General features: G+C 41.9%; 1 protein-coding gene and 1 long non-coding RNA gene across 2 annotated transcripts in view; one reads left to right on the top strand and one right to left on the bottom strand.

Annotated features, from left to right (window-relative positions):
* Positions 1–217: 217 nt before the first annotated feature.
* Positions 218–26,053, bottom strand: part of FBP1 (fructose-bisphosphatase 1) — a 31,816-nt gene continuing 5,980 nt past the window's right edge. The window contains exons 2-7 of the mRNA XM_028531503.2: positions 20,608–20,770; positions 13,007–13,099; positions 7,213–7,353; positions 3,647–3,784; positions 2,730–2,849; positions 218–1,138 (exon numbers count right to left, since the gene is read on the bottom strand). Coding sequence (XP_028387304.1) covers positions 947–1,138; positions 2,730–2,849; positions 3,647–3,784; positions 7,213–7,353; positions 13,007–13,099; positions 20,608–20,770 — 847 coding nt within the window. The 3' untranslated portion in view covers positions 218–946. The remainder of the gene's footprint in view (positions 1,139–2,729; positions 2,850–3,646; positions 3,785–7,212; positions 7,354–13,006; positions 13,100–20,607; positions 20,771–26,053) is intronic.
* On the top strand, positions 2,810–23,937 carry LOC118499640. Its single transcript, XR_004902146.1, has 3 exons — positions 2,810–2,893; positions 19,964–19,966; positions 23,925–23,937. It is a non-coding gene; the product is annotated as an uncharacterized LOC118499640 (long non-coding RNA).

Raw genomic sequence — 26,053 nt, forward strand, 5'->3', positions numbered from 1 at the left:
TCCAAGAAAAAACAGATGTTTCTTAAAACCTGATATAAATTGCCATGACCTTGGAAATTTTAGTCCAGAAAGAACCAGGGTCAGCCAGGGGAGTAAATGTTTATACAGAGAGTCTAGTAAGAAATATACTTGCTTGCAACAATGTAATATTTCCATAAATTTTGCTTTTATGATGAAATCTTCCTTATGATAAATAACCTTAGAAATTATAAGACTCTTAGTTCAATAAAGTGTTATTTTTATTTTTAAAAGTCACCATTGAGTAATAATGTACACTTTCATTTGTAATTTAGATCATTATACCCACATATAGAAGCCAAGTGGCTGTAGACAGGCACCACCACTAACTTATCACCTCTCCAGCTCCCAAGCATAAACAGCTTTGCTCAGGTTCATTCTGCACACCCAGATCTGAACAGACAATACATAGGAGAAGCAATAGGCTAACTTTGAGTTTAGTGGCCCGATTGCCTGGGATCATATCAGACCTCTGTTGTTCATTGGCTGGAGATCTTGGGCAGATTACCTCAATTCTCTGCCTTCCATTTCATCACGATGTAATTGTGAAATAAGTTCTTCATAGCACCTAATTCATAAGGTTGCTGTGAAGATTAAGTGAGTTACCTAATGTTATATGCATTAACTGTTATTACTACTTATTACTATTATTTGACACAAAGCAATAAAGACTATTTTTAGAAAAAGGAAAAATATGTTTATTTTTCCTCTATCCACTCAAAATATATCTTAACCATCAGTGGCATTATATAGATAGCATTTTGGTTAGGCAGCACTAGATGTTAATACAGCATTTGATGGTAAAGATAGCTGTGCTTTTTATTTCTGCTGTCTAGGACTGTATAATGCAGTCAGAATGGGGTAGTGCCATGTGAGATAAAAGCCCAGATAAAAGGCAATCTTTTTTGATGTGGGAAAAGTCAGCCCTTCATTTAGCAGCGTGCTTCTTATATATCTCCAAGAACTCAGTCACATCTTCAGGGGACCCTAAGATGACTGGCGCCCTCTGGTGGATGTCAGTGGGAACGATGTCCAGTATAGCTTCCTTCCCAGTTGTAGCCAATCCTCCTGCCTTCTCCATGATGTAGGCCATTGGGTTACATTCATAGAGTAGTCTCAACTGGAAAACAAGAGCCAAGAGCAGGGGTTTCACACCAGAAGGTATTACATACAAAGGGGATTTATTTCATAGCAAAACAGTGCAGAGCTAGTGGAAGTTTCCAAGGTAGCCGATACTTTCCCTTTCCTTCTATGAGGTTGTAAAAGCTCCCACATACCCACCAAAGGTTCCATATAAGACCAAATGGTTAATTTGGCCATTTGGTTAAATTAAGCCATTCATCAAGCTGGAGGCAAGAATAGAGTGCTTGATGCAAACATGAGACAGACCACCTGGACTCAGTACTGTATGACATACTGGCAGAACTGATGGTTCCCTTTTCTTTATAGCATAGAAATTGGACCTAATGAGTGATTCTGTGTGTGTTTTGGATGGAGCTTTGCCTGTTCTAAAAGCATACAAAAATTCATGGTTGTGTCTGGCTGCAGACATCTGGAAGGCATACTGGCTCCTCCAAACAGTATAATATTGTTTCCAACTCTACACACATTCCTTTTATAATTCTCCCAGGGCTTGAGGGTTGGGATTTACTGTATTATATGCCTTGGCATTTACTTTTAAATACTAACTTTTTTATTGTATATATTTTCATGCAGTCTGCCTACTGAGCAGACAGCTTTTTGCAGGTGTTTCCTGACTCTATTTCCATACAGGTGACATGGACAGATTTGCAAAACTGAAAAAAAGAAGGGACTTCAGTATTTGTGCTAAGGAACAATATTTTGAGTCATTATAGAAAGCGCTATGAAGCAGGCTTATCATACAGGTTGGGATCCTGGAGGTGGCTATGGCACGAGTGGTATTTTAAGTAAGAATGCCTTCAGTGAAATGGACACCATGTGCTGTAAATAGAGATCTGAACATATGTGAATATATGGATTTCTAATTATTTTACTGGGATTATTGTTCCCATTCCTTCTCTCATATTAAAAAAAAAAAGGCACTTTGTTTATTGGGAAAAACAAAAGGACAATATTTGAGAAGGAAAACTGTCCCTCTATGTAGAAGTGGGACCACTTAGCCAGCCTGGGCCAGCAGAGCCCAACCCCAGCTTGTGCAAACGCTGTAGGCGTTAACTGGTGCAATCATTGCTAACAGCTTACCTAAAAGCTCTAGGTTTCCCCTGAGATTCTTTCCTTCCCTAGAAAGGTACTGTTTTCCAAGCACCAAATGTCAGCTCATTAGTTATTTCTATTTTATGCCCTTTAAAAGCAATCAAAGAAAACCTCTATTTGTAATACATATTTGATTTGCTGCCTTGGTAATTAGGGCTGGACTGTTTCATTTCTCTTTATAAATGGGGTTTATTTTGCTCAAGCCAAACCCTGTGCCCAGTGGAAGCACTGAGCACTTTTAGTCCCCTCCTGACCATAACACCATTACTTATCTTTGGCGATGGCAGGGCTCTGCAGATACCATTTTTAGCAGCTATTTCCTGGCTTAACCAGGAAAACATTTAATCTAGACAAGAATATGCCACAGATACCCTTCACATCCTACTTCAGAGTCTAACAGTTATCATAACCTTTCTCTCTAAGTCAAATCCCCAGGTTGCAAATGAAACCCACTGCTTCTCAGAGGATCTGTTTACCTTTCCTTTGGGGCTCTTCTTGTTAGCTGGGTACAGAAAGATCCCTCCATAGACCAGGGTGCGGTGGACATCAGCCACCATGGAGCCCACGTACCTGGAGCCGTAGGGGGCTGAGTTATCCTGCAAGGTTAAGACCAGCAATAATTAGGGTTGCAGAAAAGGAAGTTCTCCATGTGCCCTTTACACTTATTTGACTCAAAATGGTTTAGTGAGCACCTATACAGTGCACGTTTAGGTGTTTTCTAGGAAATGTGATGAAAATCCTGTTCCCAAGGAGCAGAAAAATGGAAAAATGGAGGCAGTCTCTCATATGTCTTACACTATGCCAGATTACTCTCAGAAGCCTTGAGGAGGGTGCTGTTGACTCTGGCTATGTGGCTGGGGCAGACATCACAAAAATGGTACCACTTAGCAGAACCTTGCAAGAAGGATTTTGCCAAGCTAAGGAAGGTGGGTTTTCATCTTGTGGGAGAGGGAGGTGCACAAGCAAACAATGTACAGAAGCAAATTCTGTCTACCTGGGTCTAGGGGAGGGGCCAGGGTTGGGGTGGGGATGAGGGGAATCCAAGGTAAAGTGGAAGGAGAGATGATATAGCTGGAAGGAGAGCCTGGGGCCGACTCTGAGGGCCCTGAATGTCATGCTAACATTTCGGCTTCCTCCTCAGGACACAGCAGCCATCAGTGGCATCTGATAACAGTATGACAATATTGGACATTCCCAGATAGAAGCAGCTCTACAGACAGTCATTTCTTTTCTTCACATTCAGTAATTAGTAACTGAGGGATACAAAGATGTACACCTTCAGTCTTGTGACAGTTTGATAGAAATCCATCAGATATTATAGAGCAGGTACCAATTGCCTTAATTATCCTGATTTCATTCTGCCAAGAGAAAGTAGCAAAGAGCTCTCACTTACTGGTGGAAACTTCTTCCTCTGTACATACTCAGTGACAACAGGGTCAAAATCCTTGGCATAACCTTCATTGAGGCTGTAGATGTTCCCTTTCTTCTTGATCTTCACATCCTTGTCCACCAAAATGAACTCTCCAATGGCCTGCGAAACAGGAGGGAAAGGTGTAGAGGTGATGAGCCCTCTCACCCTTCTTGTGTGAGGGTGCAGCAGGCTTGGCTAGGTTGAGGGGAGGTGCACGAGGCCAGCAGTCACACCCATGTATCAATACCAAGAGCTCGGTTTTCTGTTTCGTGAGTTTTTCTTATTGAGATATAACAGACATGTAGCACTATATTACTTTCAAGTATACAACACAGTGATTCAATATTTGTACACATTGTGAAATGACCACGAGCACAGGGTGTTTCTCATGGCCCTGGGACACCAGTGCCTCCAGCCCACCTCTCCAGCAACTGTGAGCAGGGACAGGGCCAGGAAGAGTCATTGGTGTAACTAGTGGAAAGGAACTGGGAAAGACAAGAGGCTGCTGCAGATGTTAATGGACATAGAGGAGACTTTTGACCTTGCTTTTAAATGGTTTCAGTAAAAGATGAAAGAAAACAGCCCTGGCTGATATGGCTCAGTTGGTTGGAGCATCATCCAGTAAACTGAAAGTTGGTAGGTTCAATTCCCAATCAGTGCACACAGGAGAGGCAACCGAATGATGTTTCTCTCTCACATCAATGTTTCTCTCCCTCTCTTTCTCCCTTCCTTCCCTTCTCTCTAAAATCAATTAGCATGTCCTTGGGTAAGGATAAAAAAGAAGAAAGAAAACATTAAAAAATATGGAGGGCAGAAATAGGTAAAACAGCAGCAAACCCTCAGGGAGAATAAGAATTGTTGTGTCTGAAGCAACATAACAAGAGCATGCCTTCAAAAAACAAAACAAAACAAAACAAAGACTTGGTGCAGACAGGAGGTGGGCTATCAACTAAGTCACACCAACATGCACAGGGCTGCTCTCAGCTTTCCATTTCTACCTGCTGGCATTTTCCTTTTGTGTGTTACTGCAGAAAAGAGTAGAACCCTGAGTTTTGGTTCACAGCACATATATAAGTTCAGGTGACTTTGCTCAGTGACTCACAAAATATTTCTCAGAACGTCCTTCCACAATGTCCCGGTGCTAAGCTGGTGCCTTTAATGCTTAGGTTCTTCAAAAGAGTTTGGAATTTGGAGGAAAACTGTCACATAACTCCTGTTGCTCTGGATTGAGGATTGCTTGGGACTCCTGTGTGTCACTGAGAAGAAGGTGATTGGGGCTCTGCTCATCTGGGGCAGGGTGCTCCATGGAAGCAAGAGTTACAAGAAGAAAGGCCCCATCAACACGTTTCTCCCCAGCCATTTATTCCCATAGCAAAGGTTGCTCCCTGCCAGTATGCAGCATGTTGGAACTACAAAGGGAGGAAGGAAGATAGGAAAGAAAAAGGGTAAGGGAAGGAAAAGAGACTAGAATTAACAGTGGTCATTGAGAGGTGTCATTGCAAGTGATTTTTTTCTTTTATTTTTTTCTGGTATTTCCAACTCTTTTGAACACAAATATGTAGAAATATTCTTTTATGGTCAGAAAACTAAGTAAAAAAATAAATAAGTATCTTTACCAAAAAAAAGTCTGGAAAATGAAGCCATGGCATAACAGGTGCTGCAGAGCTCATGCGGCCATGCTTTGCAGACACCCCACCCAGGTACCTAACCAGAGCACCCAGGATGTGGAGGGGAGTCCCTGTACATGGAGACAGGAGATTAAACGCTTTTTGAAAGTTAAAACCTGCTAAAAATGCAAATATAGGGGTTGGGATCCTTTCTAGCAGAAACTCTCATCTTGTCCCCTCAGCAAGCCAAAATGAAAAGAAAATGTTAAGCCAGTCCAAGGCTCAACCCCAGCATCAGCCAGCAGAGGGTTAGTCAGATCTCTGGAGGGCAGCCAGCAGGGAATAGGACAGTGGGCTTGCATTTTTCTTCCAAACACTGAGGGCCATTAGGTGTAAGGAGAGCCAAAGACTATCAAACACACAGAAACTTACTCCTGGGGACACCAGTCTGCAATTTAGAAACAAGAAGAGATTTAATTTTTTCTACATGCCCATTAACATAAAGGTAACAGAGATGTCACCAGAAGAATGTCAGGGAAGTCGGAAGTGTCTGGTGAGACATTAAATCAATACTCATCAATGATTTCTGAAATTGTACCCTGGGCTCCAAGTGAAGTATGCTCTGGTTCTGCCACTATTTTCCCTGAGGTCACCTCATTTGGAGGCTGCACTTAGTGCGGGTGTCCCTCCCTTGTTTACTTATTAAGTGCTGGTACTTCCAAAGAGGCAAAGTCCAATTGTGCAAGAGTGCAGGGACAAAGGCAGCCTAGGCTCCAATCTGTGCGACCTGCCAAAAAGCCCCACACCTTAACTGTCCCTCACAGGACTCCAGCTGCCTGTTTGTCCTTGTGTTCAGTTTGTCAGCAAAAAACACCAAATAAATAACATGCTTCATTAATGTCCCCCAAGAACATTTCCAAAACTAAAAGCTGTTTATAAACCCAATTCTTTTCCCCTTGGGACACTGGACCAAACACATAATATATGTGCTAACCTGTTAAAGATTATTCTATGGAATCTGTATTTGGTGGTGTGGTTAGTTGTACCAGATATTTAAAAAGATTTCTTTCCCTAATTTATCTGCTCTCTTGAAACTGTCATCTAACTCAATAAATAACTAATTCCAATTAATAGATATGTAGAAGACATTATGCGCAAACTAAAACTGCTAATGAATATTTTTCATGGCACCGTTGGCTTCTCTGCATCAGGTAGCTTTTCTCTATAAGGTGGACTAAGGAGTTATCTTCATTTTCTTCTTGATTTTCATGTCCTCAAGTCATCAAAGCCTTGTCAAACTGCAAAGGTTAACTAAATGTTTGCATGCATGTGCACATCAAATAAATTTGGTAGCTATTTTTGAGGAAACAATGCTTCAGGTGGGATACCTGTTCACTCAGGAAAATAAGCTAGCAATGTATATAGTGAGTGGTAAATGGACCATCTATAGGCCCCATCTGATCCATAAATGTGTTTTAGTTGGCTGGCACACTGTTTTACAAATCCAGAAACATCATATTTTAAAAAACAACAACAGTGTTTCTTAAATATCAGAAGCCTTGGCAGTTGTCGCTATTCCTCTCCAGTTCACCACAGTCCCCAACATCACCCCGGCCCTCCTTCCCCAGCACATTTTACTCATTTATATGGCTTGCCTGGCCTTGATAGGCACTGGAGTCAGTTGAGTAATGTCTGTTCTAAATATTTCATCTTGGAACAAAGGGTCCCTTTTAATGTCTGTAGAGATGTTATTTAGCACTGCAATAATCTCACGATGTACACATTGTCCTCCATTTCACTCATTCCCCACATCATCTCTGTCCCTCCCTAGAACTTATCTCCCACCACTATGTACCCCTGCCCACCCCACTCCACACACACAGAAGAGACATTCACTCACAGCCATCAACCAAGTACCTAACCTCCCACTGGGTCTCTCACCGGATCCAGCATGAAGCAGTTGACACCACATGCCATGGCCAGGACCAACATGGTAGCACTGCCATACAGTGCATAGCCAGCGGCCACTAGGTTCCGTCCTGGCTGAAGAGCATCCTTTTCAGAAGGCTCATCAGTAGAGTTCTAGGACAAGGAAGAAAACAAACACATTTTTGTTTTTGTCTTTGTGGTTCTTTTTTTAGTTCAACCATTAGCAAGATTCATTATCAAGGTGCTTTCTTAATGAAATAGGGCATCTTCTTAGAGGGACCTTTCTTCTTGAATCAGTGATATCCTGATTATATTACCACAGCAGCCTTCCCACATACCCCAGATTTCCTGCAGCTGGATCCTTCTTTCCAATTATGGCCCTCCTCCAATTTTACTAATTTGATATTCCCTCATTTCTCTATTTTCACTTTCAGGAAAGAGCCTGCATTCTTACCAGCTCCCACTAATTTAATCTTATTATGTGCATCAATGTCTTTCACCTGCCTATTCCATCTTCATTTAAACAAATTAAGACTGGGCTGCAGGGCTGTGAGTCTGGTGAGGACATCAATTTCATGAGTTCTTGCCAGTGGCAGCCCATTCCCCAGTGAGCAGTGTGGACAACATCACTTATATATCAAAAAAATTTTCAGAAATACAGGAACTTAGAATGTCTCTTCAGACTCATCACAGATTAGAACAGATGCTTCCCATTTTTTGACCATGACTCACAGTAAGAAACACATTTTCCATAACAAACCAATATCAACACGCATGCATGCTCACACAACTACAGAAATGTAACAAAACCATACTTACACTTAGAACATGACATGCACTCTAATCTTTTCTTCTTTCTTCCATTAAAAACACAGCCCGCTGGGTCATGTGACCCACATTTGTGCAATATTAAGGAACTGAACACCCTACAGCAGGGGTGTCAAACTCACCAGGGGCCACATCAGCCTCATGGTTGCCTTCAAAGGGCTAAATGAAATTTCAACTCCTTAATAGTTAAGGAGTAGTTACATTTATACCGTCCTAAAATTATTTCAGACCTTTGAAGGAAACTGTAAGGCTGATGTGGTCCCTAATGAAAATGAGTTCAACACCCCTGCCCTAAGGAGATTGCTCCTAATCAGTGACTGCTAACTGACAATTACCATCTTTATTAACAGTTGATTGGTTTCTTTGTTCCTCAAAACAGCCCCAAGTATTTTAATTTGAATACTCTCTACTTGAATGTAAACAGAGATGAAAATGGGCAATTTCTGCCAATTCTATTTATTTGTTCTAAACCAGAGATTCAGCAGCTGAGAGTAAGGGAACCTACAGCATTATGCTGACAAAGGTCATTCCAACAAAAACATTCACAGTGATTTCCTCCACATGTTTTGAAAGTGTGGCCCAGAGACCACCATCTGCATCAGAATCCCTTGGGAAACTCATTAAAATGCATATTCTGGGGCTGTGGGCTAATCCCGCTAAGTTAGACTTTCTAAGGGAGCCTGAGAATCTGCATTTTACCATTTATCATAGATGACTCCCTGAAGTTTAAGAACTACTTATGTAAAAGGAAGAATTGCTAAAACCATTCTTTCCATTTTTCCCTCATCCCCACTCCTCGTGTTTAATAAATGGTTTTCATCAAGGTGGCTGGCTGTTAGGTGGTTGGGCTGGGTCAAGTTATTTGATTTGGTCTAGTTTGTGTTCACAGGATAGAAAGCATAGGTTAACACAGACTAAACACAAAATAGAAAATTTGAGTTGTTTTCCCTAGCTACTAATTTTGCCTGTGCACAACCTTGAAAAAGAAACGAGCTTCCTTCAAAGCCAGTGATATAGTGGGAAGACTCAGGCTTCTAACTATCCTCTATCTCAACCACTTATCCCACCAGCCAGTGTGAAATCAGACAAAGGGAATATGTAAACAAGTAAATTAGCTGGAAGCTGCTAGAGGCTTGGAGTGATCAGTTCTCCATTACTAAGAGTTCCCTGGAGATTTCACCTTGCCTAGTACTGTCCATGCCTGCCTGCCTGCCTATGGGGAAGGTGCAAGAGTAAATAGGCTTTCCCTGAAATCCTGTCATCAAATAATCTTATCCATTGACACCTTTGCATGAAATAAGAAATGGTAACACTGTCTAAGATCCACATACTCACAACAAACAGAAAATAATGCCATCAAGTCATGGATTTGGAGGAATTCTCTTCTTGCCTTATCCCCTTTTCCATGCATGAATTCCCTCCTCCAAACTCCCAGCAGTAAATGCCTTTGCTCCAAGAGACTCATTACATTCCCATGTGGATGCCCATGGGCCAATGTGTATAAAAACTTGGCAAAATTAGGAAGCCTCTGGAAGAAACCCTTCTCTGTGTATCCTGGGCCACCACCTGCTGCACGTATTGGTGTGTTTTATTCCACACCATCCCATAAAGGGCATAGGGGAAGACACATGGATTCTGGAGACTCAAGGTGGCAGAGGAGAAAGTCAGGCAGAAGTGTGATGGGGCTGTCATGTCACCAGACAGTCTTCCCTTAGAGGGGTAGCCAAACCCTCCTTAGAAGGTCTCACATGACATTTAGCAGAGTCCCCAGTAACTTGGCCAGTATTGTTCAGCTACTATTGCACCCAGAAACCGAGCAGACAAAAATATATTTGATGCCACTGCCTCAAGGAGTTTATAATTGGTACTGAAGATCAGTTAGTTTTGCCTAGCCAGTATCTATCACCCTGCTGCTGATAACTGATAACTGCACCTCAATCTTCCTTAAGATACTGCCTCCCTCCCTTTCAGCTCCAGGGTGGGTACATGACCTCGACCTGGTCAACCAGATCATTACAATCTTCAAGCCATAGTGATTGGTTGAAGGATGGGCACATGACCTATGCCAAGCCAAGCAGAGCCAAAGAGATGATATTCTTGTTGGAACTGTTGGAAAAGAGGCTTACACTTTCTACGTGAGCTGCTGAGAGGATTGGGTGTGAGCCTGGATCTGTTGGCAGCCATTTTGCCATTAGAGAGGAGGGTAGAGATAAATGGGGAGTGTGTCGGGATTATGTGGTCTCAGCCCTGAATGTAGCTGCACTGGAAGTATACCTACCCACTGGGCTTTTAGTTATGTGAACTAATTTTCTTTTCCTCCTTCCCTCCTTTAAGTTAGAGTTGTGACACTGTCCACTGAATCTTAGTATGGAAAACCACACTAGTAATATTAACGGCTAACATTTATTAAGCACTTTTTACGTGCCAGGCACTATTTTCAGTGCATTAGACTTAATTTTCAGTATCTCCCCTTTACACTTAAGGAAATAAGAGGCAAAGAGTGATTACCTTGCCCAAAGTCCCACAGAGCTAGAGTCAGTGTCAGGAAGCCATCATTAATAGCTAATATTACATATAGCTATTATTAATACATCTTTCTGTGCTCAGTTAAGGGAAATATGTTGAAATCTGAAGCTGTTAGAACACTTTTAAAACTCTGCTTTGAATTATGGAGATTGAATTTTTTAAAGGACACTGCAAATTATAATGTATCCAGTAGAGGATGGCCACGCTTGCAAATGTCTAAAGTTAATATCTCATATTAAAGATGTTTAACTTAAAGAAAATATTTTTAAAGGAGGGCAGGAAAGCCATTTCTAACATCTAAGAATCTTATTTTCTGAATCTCTAAAAGGCCAAATAACAATAGGGAGACATATTTGACTTAATATTTGGATAAATATTCTAAATGTGATGGTTGCTCAACACCTCAGGGGAATTGGGTATAATAAGCCAGAAACTGGATGACGCGTCCTGAAGTGCTGCAGCATGAACCACATAGAACACTGGACCATGTGCTCTCAAGGTCCCCTTGGAACCTGTTTCCGTGCATTGTGTGGGCAAGGCCAGTACTGTTGCCGGTTCCAGTTACAGACGCTGAGCTCCTGAGCAGGTGCCCTAGGGAGCTGAATTCTAGCCCAGAACATCCTTGCAGAAAGCAGGAAAGGTTACCTTTGAAATATCAGGCACATCAATATTTATGCCCCATAAGCCCTCAAATGGTTTCAAATAATCAATAAGCCTTTTGAAAACTGAAATGACTTAAAGGCACTATCATACTCTTTTTTTTTCAGGCTTTTAAGAGAGTCACTTCAAACTTACTGAGTGTGGAGATTCATTGCTGACTTGTAGCATCTTTAATTCAGGCTGCTGTAGCAAGCAGTTTTGATTTTTTTAGTTAATAGCCAGTGTCCCTCTGTTTTTTAGTTTTATTTCTTTTTTTTCCCTTCAAAGAGTCTTTGTTTGGGGGGGTTGAGGTGGAGACAAGGGCTGGCAAACATCATGCTGCTTTAGTTTTGGTCGAGTCATTAACCAGCGGTCTTCCTTCACATGAGGACTTTTGCTACAAACCTCACCATACTAAAGATGTGATATTTTGCAGGTAAAATTATCTGTTTCCATGTCTACAACAAAAATGGTATATTTCATGATTGACTTAAGAAATAAATAATTCTTGCATTTACCTTTCTTACATGAGCATTAGAACCTATTCTCAAATTGATTTGATATGGATCTCCCTCTGAGCCCAGACAAAAGCAAAATATACTCCAATGACAAAAGAGAATTATTCCACGGTTGTCCTAATTTCCATATGTTTGAAAGAAGGTTATGTGCAATACTAGACAACAAGTCATTTTGAATAGTAAAGTGAAAATCAGGGTCTCACTGCTTAAATTATGGCCTCTGTATTCTAAAATAGGGAAGTGGGAGAAATTCTTCGATCAGCTCGACCTGTCACCTTGTCCATTAAGGTAAAGAAACTGGTTCATCTTCAACATCTTCTGTGAGGTTTTATTGCCAAATTAAATAAGAAGGGCTGAAGCCAAAATGACATTTCAGATTTCATGTTTTATGTTGGGAACACAGGTATTCACTCTATTTTGTTTGTATATTTGAGCATTGTTGCATCACTTGTGCGTGTATGTACACAGACACACATGACACAGAAGAAGAAGGAAAAGAGAAGCTTTGGAGGTAGAGTTGCCTACCCAGGTCACACAAGTGGTAGGTCAGGACAGGCGTCCTATTCCTCATGCTGCAGGAGTATGCAGCAAACTGTTTCCACAGGTGACATTGGGACATTGTGGGCTCTACTGTCATACAGTCTCTACCACAGCCATGTAGCCCTGCCAGTGCATCATGAAATCAGCCAAAAGCAACATAAAAAGAAATGAGTTGACCATATGCCATTAAAACATTGTTTCTAGACAGTGAAAATTAAATTTTATGTAAATGTTATGGGCCATAAAATATTATCCTTTAGTTTTTACAGACATTTAAAAATACAGAAGGGTTATTTTTTTGCTTATAGATCTCAAGCAACTGGCTGAATTTGGCTCTGGGAAGAGTCATAGTTTGAAGACCCCTGATTTGGAGCATTTAAAGGGCAATTTTGACATAATAATCTCTATTGTTGTCACACTGTCACAATTCTCAGTTCACATACAATCACCACTGTAACTACCCTCTATAGTCTCTTTTACTATTAACTTCATTTTCTATTATAAAGGACACACTTATGAGTAAATTATATGTCTCTTCCTACCCACACTTCACTACATTTTCTTTTAACAACTTAATAGATCTTCACTATGCAGCTAATGGTGAAAAAGTCAAAACCAGGGACATAAACCTATGTCAAACCTCACAGAGTTCCATGATACACATTCTGGCTGCTGGAACAGTGAATCAGGACTGGCCACTGGACCATAACTTTGCTGTCAATCCCAAACCAGGGATTTGACACATTACATTTTACCTTTCTGTAGATGCCAAAAATGGTTCCAATGGACACAAGGCAATCGATGTTGGAGGATCCATCAAGGGGATCAAAACAGACCACATATTTACCCTGAACAAAAGATAAAAAGGCAATACAACTTTACATTAAAAATTAACACATTATAACAAAATAGTATTACTAAGGGGATAAAAAAATGGAATCTAGGGGAAAGTTCAAGAAGTGTTAGTATTTTTAAGTATATTTTATTAATTATGCTATTATAGTTGTCTCATGTTTTTTCTCCCCTTTATCCCACACTGCCCTGCACTGCTCCTCCCACCAGCATTCTCCCCTCTTAGTTCATGTCCATGGGTTGTACATGTAAGGTCTTTGGCTTCTCCATTTCCTATACCATTCTTGACCTCCCCCTGTCTATTTTGTGCCTACAAATTATGCTTCTTATTCCCTGTACCTTTTCCCCCCAATCTCCCCCCACCCTCCCCACTGATAACCCTCCATGTGATCTCCATTTCTGTGAATCGGTTCCTGTTGAAATTGTCTGCTTAGTTTTTGTTTTCATTTTTAGGTTCAGTTGTCGATAGTTGTGAGTTTGTTGTCATTTTACTGTTCATAGTTTTTTATCTTCTTTTTCTTAGGTAAGTCCCTTTAACATTTCATATAATAAGGGCTTGATGATGATGAATTCCTTCAACTTTACCTTATCTGAGAAGCACTTTATCTTCCCTTCCATTCTAAATGATAGCTTTGCTGGATAGAGTAGAGTAATCTAGGATGTAGGTCCTTGCCTTTCATGGCTTGTAATACTTCTTTCCAGCCCCTTCTTGCCTATAAGGTGTTTTTGTTTTTGTTTTTGAGAAATCAGCTAATAGTATTATGGGAACTTCTTTGTAGGTAACTGTTACCTTTTCTCTTGCTGCTTTTAAGAGTCTCTCCTTATCTTTGACCATGGCTGGTGTGGCTCAGGGGATTGAGTGCCAGCCTTCGAACAAAAGGGTCACCAGTTCAATTCCTAGTGGGGCACACACCTGGGCTGTGGGCCAGGTCCCCAGTAGGGGGTGCTCAAGAGGTGACCACACAATGATGTTTCTCTCCCTTGCTTTCTCCCTCCCTTCCCCTCTTTAAAAATAAATAAATTAAAAAATGGTTTTTAAAGATTCTCTACTCATCTTTAATCTTGGGTATTTTAATTATGATGTTTCTTGGTGTGTTTCTTCTTGGCTCCAACTTCTTTGGGACTCTCTGAGTGTCCTGGATTTGCATGTGTAGCTCCACTGCCAGATTGGGGAAGTTTTACTTCATTATTTTTTCAAATAAGTTTTCAATTTTTTGTTCTTCCTCTTCTCCTTCTGGCACCCCTATGATTCAGGTGTTGGAATGTTTAAAGTTGTCCCAGAGGTTCCTAAGCCTCTCCTCATTTTTTAAAATTCTTGTTTCTTCATTCTCTTCCAGCGAATGTTTATTTCTTTCTGATGTTTCAAGTTGTTGATTTGAGTCCCAGTTTCTTTCCTTTCACTGTTGATTCTCTGTATATTTTTCTTCACTTCACATAGCCTTCAATTCTTCCTTCATTTTGCGACTGTACTCAATCATTTCTGTGAACATCCTGATTACCAGTGTTTTGAACTGTGCATCTGACAGGCTGGCTATCTCTTTGTCACTTAGTTGTATTTTTCCTGGAGTGTTGATCTGTTCTTTCATTTGGCCCACACTTGATTGGCACACCTGTTACATTGTAAGGGGTGGAGCCTTAGGTATTTGCCAGGGCAGGGCAACCCACTTAGCTGCACTGTCGGGGAGGGGTCAGAGAGGAAACAGTGCTGCTTGCTAGCTTGCTCAGCCCTTCCCCACTTTCTGTCACTTCCTTTGCTTCCCGTAAGTGGATTGTGCCCTTTCAGGCACTGATTCCCAGGTAGGTGGGTTTGTGTACATTCTAGGATCCTGTGGGCCCCTCCAACAGACTCTCTTGTGAGACAGGGAGTTTCTCCCACCACCACAACCCCCACACGTCTTTAAGTAATGTTACTCTTATTTATACTCTGTCATGGAAGGAGTGAGTGTCATACAAAATGAAAATAATGACTATATATGTATACCAAAACATCATTAGGCAGAAAAAACACAACTTAAAATAAGAGGTATAGATGAAGGTAATGTAATATAGATAAATAAGTCTTAATTTTCTATGTCATTGATATAACTGAATCATAATTCTGGCTTGTGTTTCCTTGCAGCCAAATGAAGAAGAAAAACAAGGTTAGTCATTTATCTATTTTCATTCACTAGGGAAATAAGGAACATAATTCTTTCAGTGAAGCAAAGACATTAAGATCTAAAGAAATTTCTCATGCAGGTCTTATAAATGACACTTGCCATTGCAGTGCACAGAGCTCTTAACAATAGCCCAACTGGACTTCCCAAAGGGCGTAAACCTCCTTTGCAGTGGAAATACTAAAGATTCATTCTTCCAGTGTGATTCTCACTAGAATGCTGGAGCTGGCTGGTAACCATGCTCAAAAGCTAATCATGCACATCTCTTCCCAACTCTGCTTTCAGTGATGTCACATTAATAGCTTGAAATCAACTACAGGACCCTGACCTATGTGGCTCAGTGGATTAAGCACTGGCCTGTGAACCAAAGGATTGATGGTTCAGTTTCCAGTCAGGGCACATGCCTGGGTTACAAGGCAGGTTCTTAGTTGGGGGTGTGTGAGAGGCAGCCACCTGCTGTTTCCCTCTCACATCAATGTTTCTGTCCTCTGTTTTCTCCTTCCCTTCCCCTGTCTCTAAAAATAAAGAAATAAAATCTTTTGAAAAAAAAGAAAAGAAATCAACTATGGGGAGTATTTACAAAATTGATACTGACAATTAGTAAAAATCAGAGATTATTCTTCTTAAGACAGAACCAGTTTACCAGCACACCACTGGCGTTTTTCCATCTCCAAATTAGTTGCTTTAAGATGTGGTTTTTGCAAACATATCAAAAATTTATGGAACTGCAAACATACCCAAGTAGCCACGGCAACTTTAAGAAAGAAGAACAAAGTAGGAGGGATCACAATACCTGATATCAAACTATATTACAAGGCCACTGTAATCAAAACAGCCTGGCATAAAAATGGACACATAGATCAATGAAATAGAATAGAGAGCCCAGAAATAAACCCAAGTCTCTATGGTCAAGTAATATTTGACAAAGGGAGCAGAAGCATATAATGGAGTAAATATAGCCTCTTCAACAAATGGTTTAGGGAGATCTGGACAGCTATATGCCAAAAAAATGAAACTCAATTACTAACTTATGCCATACACAAAAATAAATTCAAGGGGATAAAGAACTTAAACATAAGTCATGACATCATAGAAGTTCTAGAGGATAACACAGGCAGGAAAATTTCAGATATCCCATGCAGCAATATTTTCATTGATATATCCCTTAGTGCAAGGAACATAAAGGAAAGAATAAACAAATGGGACTTAATTGAAATAAAAGCTTCTGCATAGCTAAAGAAAACATCAGCAAAATGAAAAGGGAACCAACCATATGGGAAAATTTATTTGCCAATGATACCTCAGACAAGGGTTTGATCTCCAAAATATATAAAGATCTCACATGAGTCCACTCCTGGAAGACAAACAACCCAATTAAAAAGTGGGCAAAGGACCTGACAGACACTTCTCCAAGGAGGACATACAGAACACCCAGAGACATATGAAAAGATGGTCAGCATCACTAACCATCAGAGAGATGCAAATTAAAACCACAATGAGTTACCACTTCACACCAGTCAGAATGGATATCATAAGCAAATCAACAAACAAGTGTTGGAGAGGATGTTCAGAGAAGGGAACCCTTGTACACTGTTGGTGGGAATGCAGACTGGTGTGGCCATATGGAAAACAGTATGGAATTTCCTCCAAAAACTAAAAATGGAACTGCCTTTTGACCCAGCAATTCCACTGCTGGGTCTATACCCTAAAAATCCTGAAATACCTTATGCACCCCTGTGTTCATAGCAGCACAATTCACAATAGCAAAATGTTGGAAGCAACCTAAGTTCTCATCAGTAAATGAGTGGATCAAAAAACTGTGGTACATTTACCCAGTGGAATAATACATAGCAGAAAGAAAGAAGGAGCTCCTACCTTTTGCAACAGCACAGATGAGGGTAAAGAGAAAATCTTAAAAGCATTTGGTTACTTACATAGAGTTCCCCTGAGCCTTTGTCCAACCCAACTTATGGGCCTACCCAAGCTGTTAACAGTGGCTTTTCCATATAAATGGGTGATTTGGACTCATGCTTCACAATTTCCTAAATCCTCTCAACCAAGAAACAGCTGGCGTCAGTGAACCTCCAGCCCCTCTACTTCTTGCTAAGTGTCCCAGGCCCAGCAATAGCAGCAATCAGCCTAGGTTTACAGCTTGGTTTCATCTAGGAACCTCCAAGCCCAGCACAAGAAGCAGCCATCGGCAGACTGCTTTGTAGTTCATACAGGGTGACTCGTATAAAAACAAGTGAGAGCTTACCTTGGCCTGTACCACCCAGGAAACCCCAGGGTCAGCACACCCAGGGGACAGGTACAGACCATTTCAGACCACCTCCATCCTGCCCCTGCACAGCTGATTCCCCATGGAGGACAGAGATTTGTGGTCAGTGTTCATAGCCAGTCCTTGTAGCTGACTGGCCTAGGAAAATCCCTCCCATTGATCTGCCAGCAGCAGCCAATGCTCAACTACAAGAGGAGGGTGTACTCAGCCCATATGGAGGATGCACCTTGAGTACCCAGCTTGGGAGATAGGGGAGGCTGTGTCATTGGACCCTACAGGACACCTAGTAAATTAGGCCAGGCTACCAAGACACAGAGTCAAAGCAGCTGTATGTAATACAAGGAGGCTGTTAAAATGAGAAGACAAGGAAACATGGCCCAAATGAAAGAACAGATCAAAACTCCAGCAAGAACTAAACAAAATGGAGATAAGCCATCTATCAGATACAGAGTTCAAAACACTGGTTTTAAGGATGATCAGGAAACACTGGTTTTAAGGATGATCAGGAAACTTAAGGATGAACATTTAAGGATGTTCAAGTACTCCAACATCCACATCCTAGGGATGTCAGAATGAGAAGGGAAAGAGCAGGAAATTGGGAATCTATCTGAAAAAATAGTGAAAGAAAACTTCCCTAATTTGGTGAAGGAAATAGACATGCAAGTTCAGGAAGCACAGGGAATCCCAAACCAGATGGATGCAAGGAGGCCCATTCCGAGATACATCATAATTAAAATGCCAAAGGATAAAGGTAAAGAGAGAATCTTAAAAGCAGTTAGTTACCTACAAGGGAGTTCTCATAAGACTGTCAGCTGATTTCTCCAAAGAAACTTTGCAGGCCAGAAGGGATTGGCAAGAAATATTCAAAGCCATGAAAAGCAGAGACCTGCAGCCAAGATTGTTCTACCCAGCAAGGCTATCAATTAGAATAGAAGGGCAGATAAAGTGCTTCCCAGACTAGAAAAAAACTAAAGGAATTCATCATAACCAAGCCATTATTATATGAAACACTAAAGGGATTTATTTAAGAAAAAGAAGATCAGAACTATGAACCATATAATAGCAATAAATACATATTGATCTGCAATTTAATATAAAACACAAACTAAGCCAACAAGTACAGAGACAGAATCATGGATATGGGGAGATTTTTGATGGTTGCCAGATGGGAGGGGAGTGTGGGGGAATAGGTGAAGAGTTGAGGACATTAAGAAGGAGAATTTGGCCCTGGCTGGTGTGGCTCAGTGGATTGAGTGCCAGCCTGTGAATCAAAGGGTCACTGGTTAGATTCCCAGCCAGGGCACGTGCCTAGGTTGCAGGCCAGGTCCATAGTAGGGGGTGCGTGAGAGGCAATAACACACTGATGTTTCTCTCTGTCCTTTTCTCCCTCCTTTCCTTTCTGTCTAAAAATAAATAAATAAAATCTTAAAAAAAAAGAAGTACAAATTGGTAGTTACAGAATAGCTACTGTGATAAAAACTACAGTATAGGAAATGGAGTAGCCAAAGAACTTATATACATGTCCCACAGACATAAAAATGGTGTGGGGATTGCCTTAGGGAGTGTGGGTGCTGGGAGGAGCAGTGCAAAGGGAGAAATTTGGGATAATTGTAATAGCATAATCAATAAAATATAATTTAAAAGGATAGACTGAAGGCAAGAAACAAAAGGGACAGGTAAAGCTAGGCACTGTTTAATTGCTCTTGTACAAAGCAGGCTGACTGCAGTATAGAACTGATTCCCCCAAAGGGGCTGGGAAGAGGTGAAGCCAAGAGGGTATAAAAGATGAGTTCAGAGGTGTGATAATTACTGTGTTGGTATAATTATTATTATGCATTCTTATTAAATCCTTGTGTTAGAGATTCTTATCTGTGGTTTTTGCTCCATTAGTATGCTCCCTAAGTGTAAGGATACTTTCTTCTTTTCACATCTATAACTCAATGTTTTGCAAACAGAATATAGTCAATATTTGTTAGATTAAAATAATTTAAGGTGGCATTAAATAAATAAATAAATTTCTGCATCAAATTAAGATAATTCTGACTCCCTGACCACTTGTTCTTTACAAATCACCCTGGCTGATGCACGAGAAACTGTCGTCTGAAAAAGGGGAACATGTGTATTAGTAAGGCACTTGGTAGTCACAGAAGTTGGACTGACAGAGAATATTGAACAACAAATTCAGTCCACATGCGTGAAACTGCCGAGTACCTTGAGAAACCCAACAGAGAACAATATGAACTTTGAATCTGACATGTAGTAGTATTTTAGGAATGATGTAAAACAAGTTAATTGGAGGTGGCTTTCCACCCTCTTCAAAAAGTCAAGACTGGGTATCAGGCAGCCTCTATAAGTTCATTTTCTGAACGCCTTTTTCTAATTCTACTCCCACATGTCCCCAATTTATCTCACACAGGGAGAGATAGTAAGTAAGCCCATATAACTCCACTTCTAATTTCAAAAGTTTTTTTTATTGTATGATTGTTGTTATTACACTATAAAAGCTGGATATACTCTTTCCATTCCCTTTTGCAACAATAATTTATTATTGAAGCCTCACAATGGGCCAGGCATTATGCTGATGCTAGAATATAGAGAAGAATGTAAGTCATCCTCTGCCCTCCAGAAACAATCAGATCTATAGGATTCCAAATGGACTGCAATGCACAAATCAATGATACGAATTGCAAGCAGTTTAGATTGGCAGAAGAGTTGGATATGAAGGGTGGGAATTTGGTGGGTGGAGATGAAGCAAGGAGGGCCAGACATTGAAGGGCATTGAACATGACACTGAAAAGTTAGGAATGGAGATGAGTATAAGTATATGAGTTTCTCCCATGTATGAGTCCACCAGAGGGATGATGACATGAACTGTGGTGATAGGGTATACAGGAGTATACAGTTTGAGATATGATAGTCAGGATGAATCCATGAAATGATGACTCATGGTACAGAAGGAATCTAGGGTGATTCCTAGGAATGCAGCTTGGCTGAACAATTGGACTCATTTATGAAATGAGGAAGAAAAATGGTTACATTAAAACCCTGCATGGTGGAAGTTCAGACCTACCCTTTTCTCAGGTTCTACAATTATGGCTTGCTTGTTTTCTTCTGAGACAAGAACACAGGTTGCAAAGGATGACTGTAACACGTTAATGACCAGGTCATTAGAGAGGACATCCAGCTTCTTCACTTGATCACCTGTCACATTGGTAGAGCCAGCAATTCCATAGCTAGAGGAAAGAAAAGCCACAAAAATATAAGTGGTGACCACCAGAACATATAAATGCACCTATAAACTCACTAAAAGTGACATGGAATAGGATTTAGAAGAAAGAAAAGAAGACGCATGGTTTGGAAGATGGGCTCCTGGGGGAAAGGAAATATTGTCATTCACCTGCCCAGTACTTATCATGGCACCCAGCACACCTTTGTGGTTGAATCTGTGTTTCTCAACCTTCCCCACCCCCATTAGGGCCTCTAAGGACGATTTTTAGGTATTTTTTTCCTAATTACACTCCCTCATAAAATTTTAGTTTTAATACTAAAGATATGGTGTATATCTGTTTGTGTGCTGTATGTATACATATCTGTGCTTTATACACAAAAAGGTTTATTTTTTCACCCCACTCCCCAGAATCAGTTTTACCCCCAAATGCTGGGTTAATGCTTAATAAATCTGTTGAGAGACACAGCAAGCCAGGGAACCTCCTGGGTAGAAAGGATCCTGAGATTTGAGTGAAGCCAAGAGAGTCTGTTTTTATAGCTGAAAACATCCTAAAAGAAAAGATACTGACTTGTCCCACTGCCTCATTTCACAGAGGCAGGTGGAAGCTCACTCCCAGGCAGCAATGGGTTTGTCCAAACCAGAGCAGCAGAGCACAGGTGCAAAGCTCACTGGGACTCCCAAGCCAGGGCTCTCTTGGTGGCACCCCACTGCCACTGGCAGGGGTCCTAACAGCTGGGGGGACTGGCAAATCTGGAATTTATGCTCTATTTTCAAGGTACCAGCAAGTCAATAATAGTGGAATTCCCAGGATCTGAGTGGTTTGTCCAAAATGCAGCCAGTTTGTTAGAATGAGAGAGGAGAAGGGTTGTCATAGCCTGGGGTTGAATAGGAGCACTGAAAGGAGGGGAAAGCTTTTAAAGGGTGGGTGTACAAGACAAGAGAAGAGATTAGATGTGAGATGGAAAGAGTATAGGTGTAGAAGGTACCACAAAATGGCTGGGCTGGGAGCAGGTGATGAGGGCACACCTGCAGTCGTCAGATTTCTGGGAGCACTCACCTGGGGACTGATTGTCATGGCATGCACTGCTTCAGCTCCAAAAATGCATTTTCTCCAAACATAACTTACATGTCTCTGGCTGGACAAACCTTAGCCAACACCAGAAATTGTCCAAACCCAAGTGTCTTGTCTGGCCTGACTCAGGGAGGTAACTCAGTGATCTCATCACCCTATTGTCCAGTGTTTCCTAGAGACACAGGCTGTAGCTGCAAGCTGATGGATCCCTTGGTCTTTTATTCATGAAATAAGATGATGAAAAGAGAAGAAGCATGAGGAAGACTAGAGGAATGAGATGCTGTTCATTCACCTGCCCAGTACCTGTTATGGCACCCAGCACACCTTTGTGGTTGAATCTCTGTGGTTGAATCAGGCAGATGCCCAGGTGGGCAAGGGAATGATGCTCTGTCTGAGCTTTTCATTCTCATCCCATATAATCTCTTCCTCATCTCAACTTTAAGACCAACACTGGTGGAGAAAAAAGACAGCCAAATTCTGGGTGGAGCTGGAGGGTCTTGGCACAACCCACCATCTGAAATACATCTCCCTAACTGGCTCTACTGGCACCAATTACCTCCCCTTCCCAGCTAGAGGTTTCTAGGATTAAAGTCACTGCTAATCCAGGACAACAGGTAGGGCTGAGGGAAAGAACGTGGACATGATGCAGAGACCTGGCTTGGACCACAGCTCTGCAAGCCCCTCACCCTCATGGAGCCTCCCTTTTTTACTTTGTCCATGAGAGCATTAAGTTCCACAAGAAGCTGTGAGAGGACTGCAGGCAATAACAGGCTTAGCCCAGCCCTGGGCCCCTAATGTTAGTTCCTGCCTTGATCTCTAGAGGGAGCTTATTAAGGATCTGCATGTAGAGGAATGGGGGTCTCAGGGAACCCCCAAGGCTTCATCCACTATATGCTGGCATGATTGTTTGTCCTTTCCTTCCAGGAGGATGAGGACAGAGGGCATGTTTTTCCCTAGTGTCCCAGTTTCCAGCACATAGTAGGTCCTCAATAAATACTTGCTGACCAAATTAATGGCATTCACTGAGGAGAGGAGAGACTGTGCTTGAAGGAATGAGAACAGGAGTGACAACTTCTAAGGTTGTTCCACACCTTGGAGTGCCGCTCCTCCCTCACATAGTCCCCAGAGGGTCAGGCCTGTTGGGACAGCTCCAGGGAGGCCCAGAGGCTGGGGCAGAGGGACAAAGAAGGCATGGAAAAGGACTGTTTCACACTTTGGCCCACATTCCACTAGCTCAAGTATTTCACTCAGCAAGATGGGAGAAGGCCAGCCAGCTCTTCGAGGAGCTGCATGAGTGTTCATTTATTCCACAAGTATTTTATTGGGCACCCAATGTGCCCCCACAAACTATCCTGACTGCTGGGGTTACAGTGCAGAACAAGACAGATGATATCACTGGCCTCATGGATCTTTTTTTCTACTGAGTGAGACAAACAAAAAACAAGTACCTTTGAATGAATGAGATAATATCAAATAGCAACCAGTGCTCTGATAAAATGAAACAAGATGCTTAAAGATGGTTGGGGAGGGAATTAGATGGTCAAGGAATGCCTCACTGTAAAGGGGCCATTTAAGCTGAATGATATCTTGAATATTTTTTTATTAAAAAGAAGAAGGTATGAAAATGCCCAAAAGGAACCCAAATAAGTCCACCAGTAATGACTCCACAGAATAGCTCCATGTCAGAAATGTATCCATAAACAACAGGGAGTTTGCTTTTCACACATGTCCAAATGGGAGAGGGTACTCTGTGCACATTTGCATAACTTTTTAAACCTCAGGGTCTTTTTCCCATGGATTCATGGATCTCTGAAATGAGGGAAGAAGAGATCCAGAGAGGAGGGCCCCACAAGGCCAGCTCTGGTTTGTGGGGCTCCTGAGCCAGCACCTCTCCTAACCCCCCAGCCTTACCTCCCACCCCTGTCACCCAGTTCAAGGACAGATGGGTTTTTCTGTGACTGATCCACATGCAGAATCTCCACCATTTGTTCAGAGGAAGTGAATGAAAGTGGCAGAGTTCCTGATGTACGAGACCGATCACATTTTCTGAGTTTGCATACTGAGCAGCTAGCCTAACAAAAGTGAGAAGCAAGTTCTCTAGTCCCAGATCATGCCATGGATGTGGGCTATAAGGAGTTATAAGCAGTGTCGAGGTAGTTGACTTGTCCAGTCAAGACTACCAGTTGGATTCCTCACTGCTGCTCCAAGACTCTAAGGTGGCTCCTGCCTTTGGGCCACAAAGAGTGGCACCGCCTGTTTATGATGGGAGTTGGGTGAAGCACATAAAATGCTGCGGGGTGAACACTGTGGGGACACTCACTACACCTGACACTGAAATGACCCATCACAGACAACTGGCCACTTCTCAGGTTCCGCCTCCCTTCAGGGTTAGGTGGTTACTCCTCCCTGCCTTCTCTTTAACTTCCCCCATAATTGAGGGTCCTTCCTTTGTTTTAACCAGAAAGAATCTTCTTCAATTACCTTCCAGTTGCTTGTAAAGAATAACATTTAAAAAAAAACATGGAGATTGATTATTCTGTACCACTCGAATTCAAAATTCAGGCACTTGATTACTTTTCTAGGACATCTCATGAGGAGAGTTCCCCTGGTAAAACCTGGTATTAGGAAAGCCACCATGAAAACACAGGAGAGTGACTCTAAGGCAGAAACAGGGTTCAGGAGAATGAGTTCCCAAACTGCCATCTGAGTTTATATACTTTACCACAAGGTCTTTGCATTGCATCTCAGTTCACAAAGCTATCTGTGACTAGGGTTTCATGCACAGCCCTGCATTTCTGCTTAGTCATGATGAGTTGGGCTAGGCATATGCTTCATAGGGCCTCTCCCCACATGCCTCAGAGGGACACTCAGAAGGCAGCAAGCTGTTCCCAAGGTAACTTGTTTTCACAGGTCAGTGAAAAGTCAGAAGCAGTCAAGCTTCTGATGACTCTGACAAAGGAAAAAAAAAAAGCCCTCGGAAATATCCTCAGGGAACTAAGTAACTAAAGAACACATGGAGTTTATTTTCTCCGCAAGTTTTCAGAACCCCCCTTAGAAACAATAAATGTCTGCATTCTGATCAGTCATCATTCCTCAAAGGATAGATGAACAAGAGCCTTCACCTTATATTTCAGTGGCCTCTCGGAAGAGCAGTGTAACCATCTACAGAAACAAGAGCAGATATGGGCCTCAGTTCCTGGTGACACAGCCCTCTCTTTTGCTGGGCCCATTTGACCCAGGGCTTGGAAACTTATTCTACTGAGTTCTAGGCAGACTCAAGGAGAGCCCAGTGGGTCAGGAGGGCTGTCCTGGTTTGGACGGAGCTTCCGTGCTTATCATCGTGAACAGAGAGGATGGTACCAATGATCTTCAATGGGAGTTCAGCAGTGCCTTTCACACACCACCCCACTCATGGCTCATTCTCAGATCAGTTCCCAATGTGCAGCTCCTCTGGGCCAGAATCAGTCAGCAAATAAGGCTGCAGAGATGTGCATAAATTATCACACAATCCTATCCAAAAAGTCTTCCAGGGCCAACTGTGCCCTACAATCAATAAAGAAAAACAAGTTGAACGGTTGAAGAAATGGGTTGACCTGAGCACGAAGTAAACCTCAAGGCTTGGCTCCCTCCCCTACCCATTCAGAAAAGGATCTTGGAGCCCTACTGATCAAGCAAGACAGGGACCTTAGTTGTGACTGAGCCAGTGACTTGATCTGCTGAGGAAGCTTTTCCTAAATGTAAGTTATCACAGAAGGGAAGGCATCATCATGGGCTTTTTTCCATGAGCTGGGACTCCAGACCACTGGGGTCCAAATCCCAGCTCTGCTCACCACATGCTAAGCAACCCTTGGGAAAACACTTCACATCTGTGACCTGTGGTTCTTCACCTGTTAAAATAGGGATTTAGTATCACTATATCTACATCATAGCATACATATAGAGAGGGGCAGTAAATGATTTGATAATGGGTAAACAGCTAGAACAGAGCATGGCCGGTGAGCAAGAAGTGCTCTTGTCCCTGCTCATCCCTAACTCCCCTGGCAATCACACAACCACACAAGGCAGGTCCCGACAAGAACACAGCACCTGAGACCTGGGTCCTAATTCGGCCTTTCCCTTTTACTGATTATGTGTCCAGGTGTCTCACCTACCTGATGGATTGTTTCTGTTTTCAAGCTTTATAAGAATGAGGGCTGATCTGCATGATGCACCTGG

The sequence above is a fragment of the Phyllostomus discolor genome, chromosome 3 (assembly GCF_004126475.2).
Source record: "Phyllostomus discolor isolate MPI-MPIP mPhyDis1 chromosome 3, mPhyDis1.pri.v3, whole genome shotgun sequence".
In the NCBI taxonomy this organism is placed as follows: domain Eukaryota; kingdom Metazoa; phylum Chordata; class Mammalia; order Chiroptera; family Phyllostomidae; genus Phyllostomus; species Phyllostomus discolor.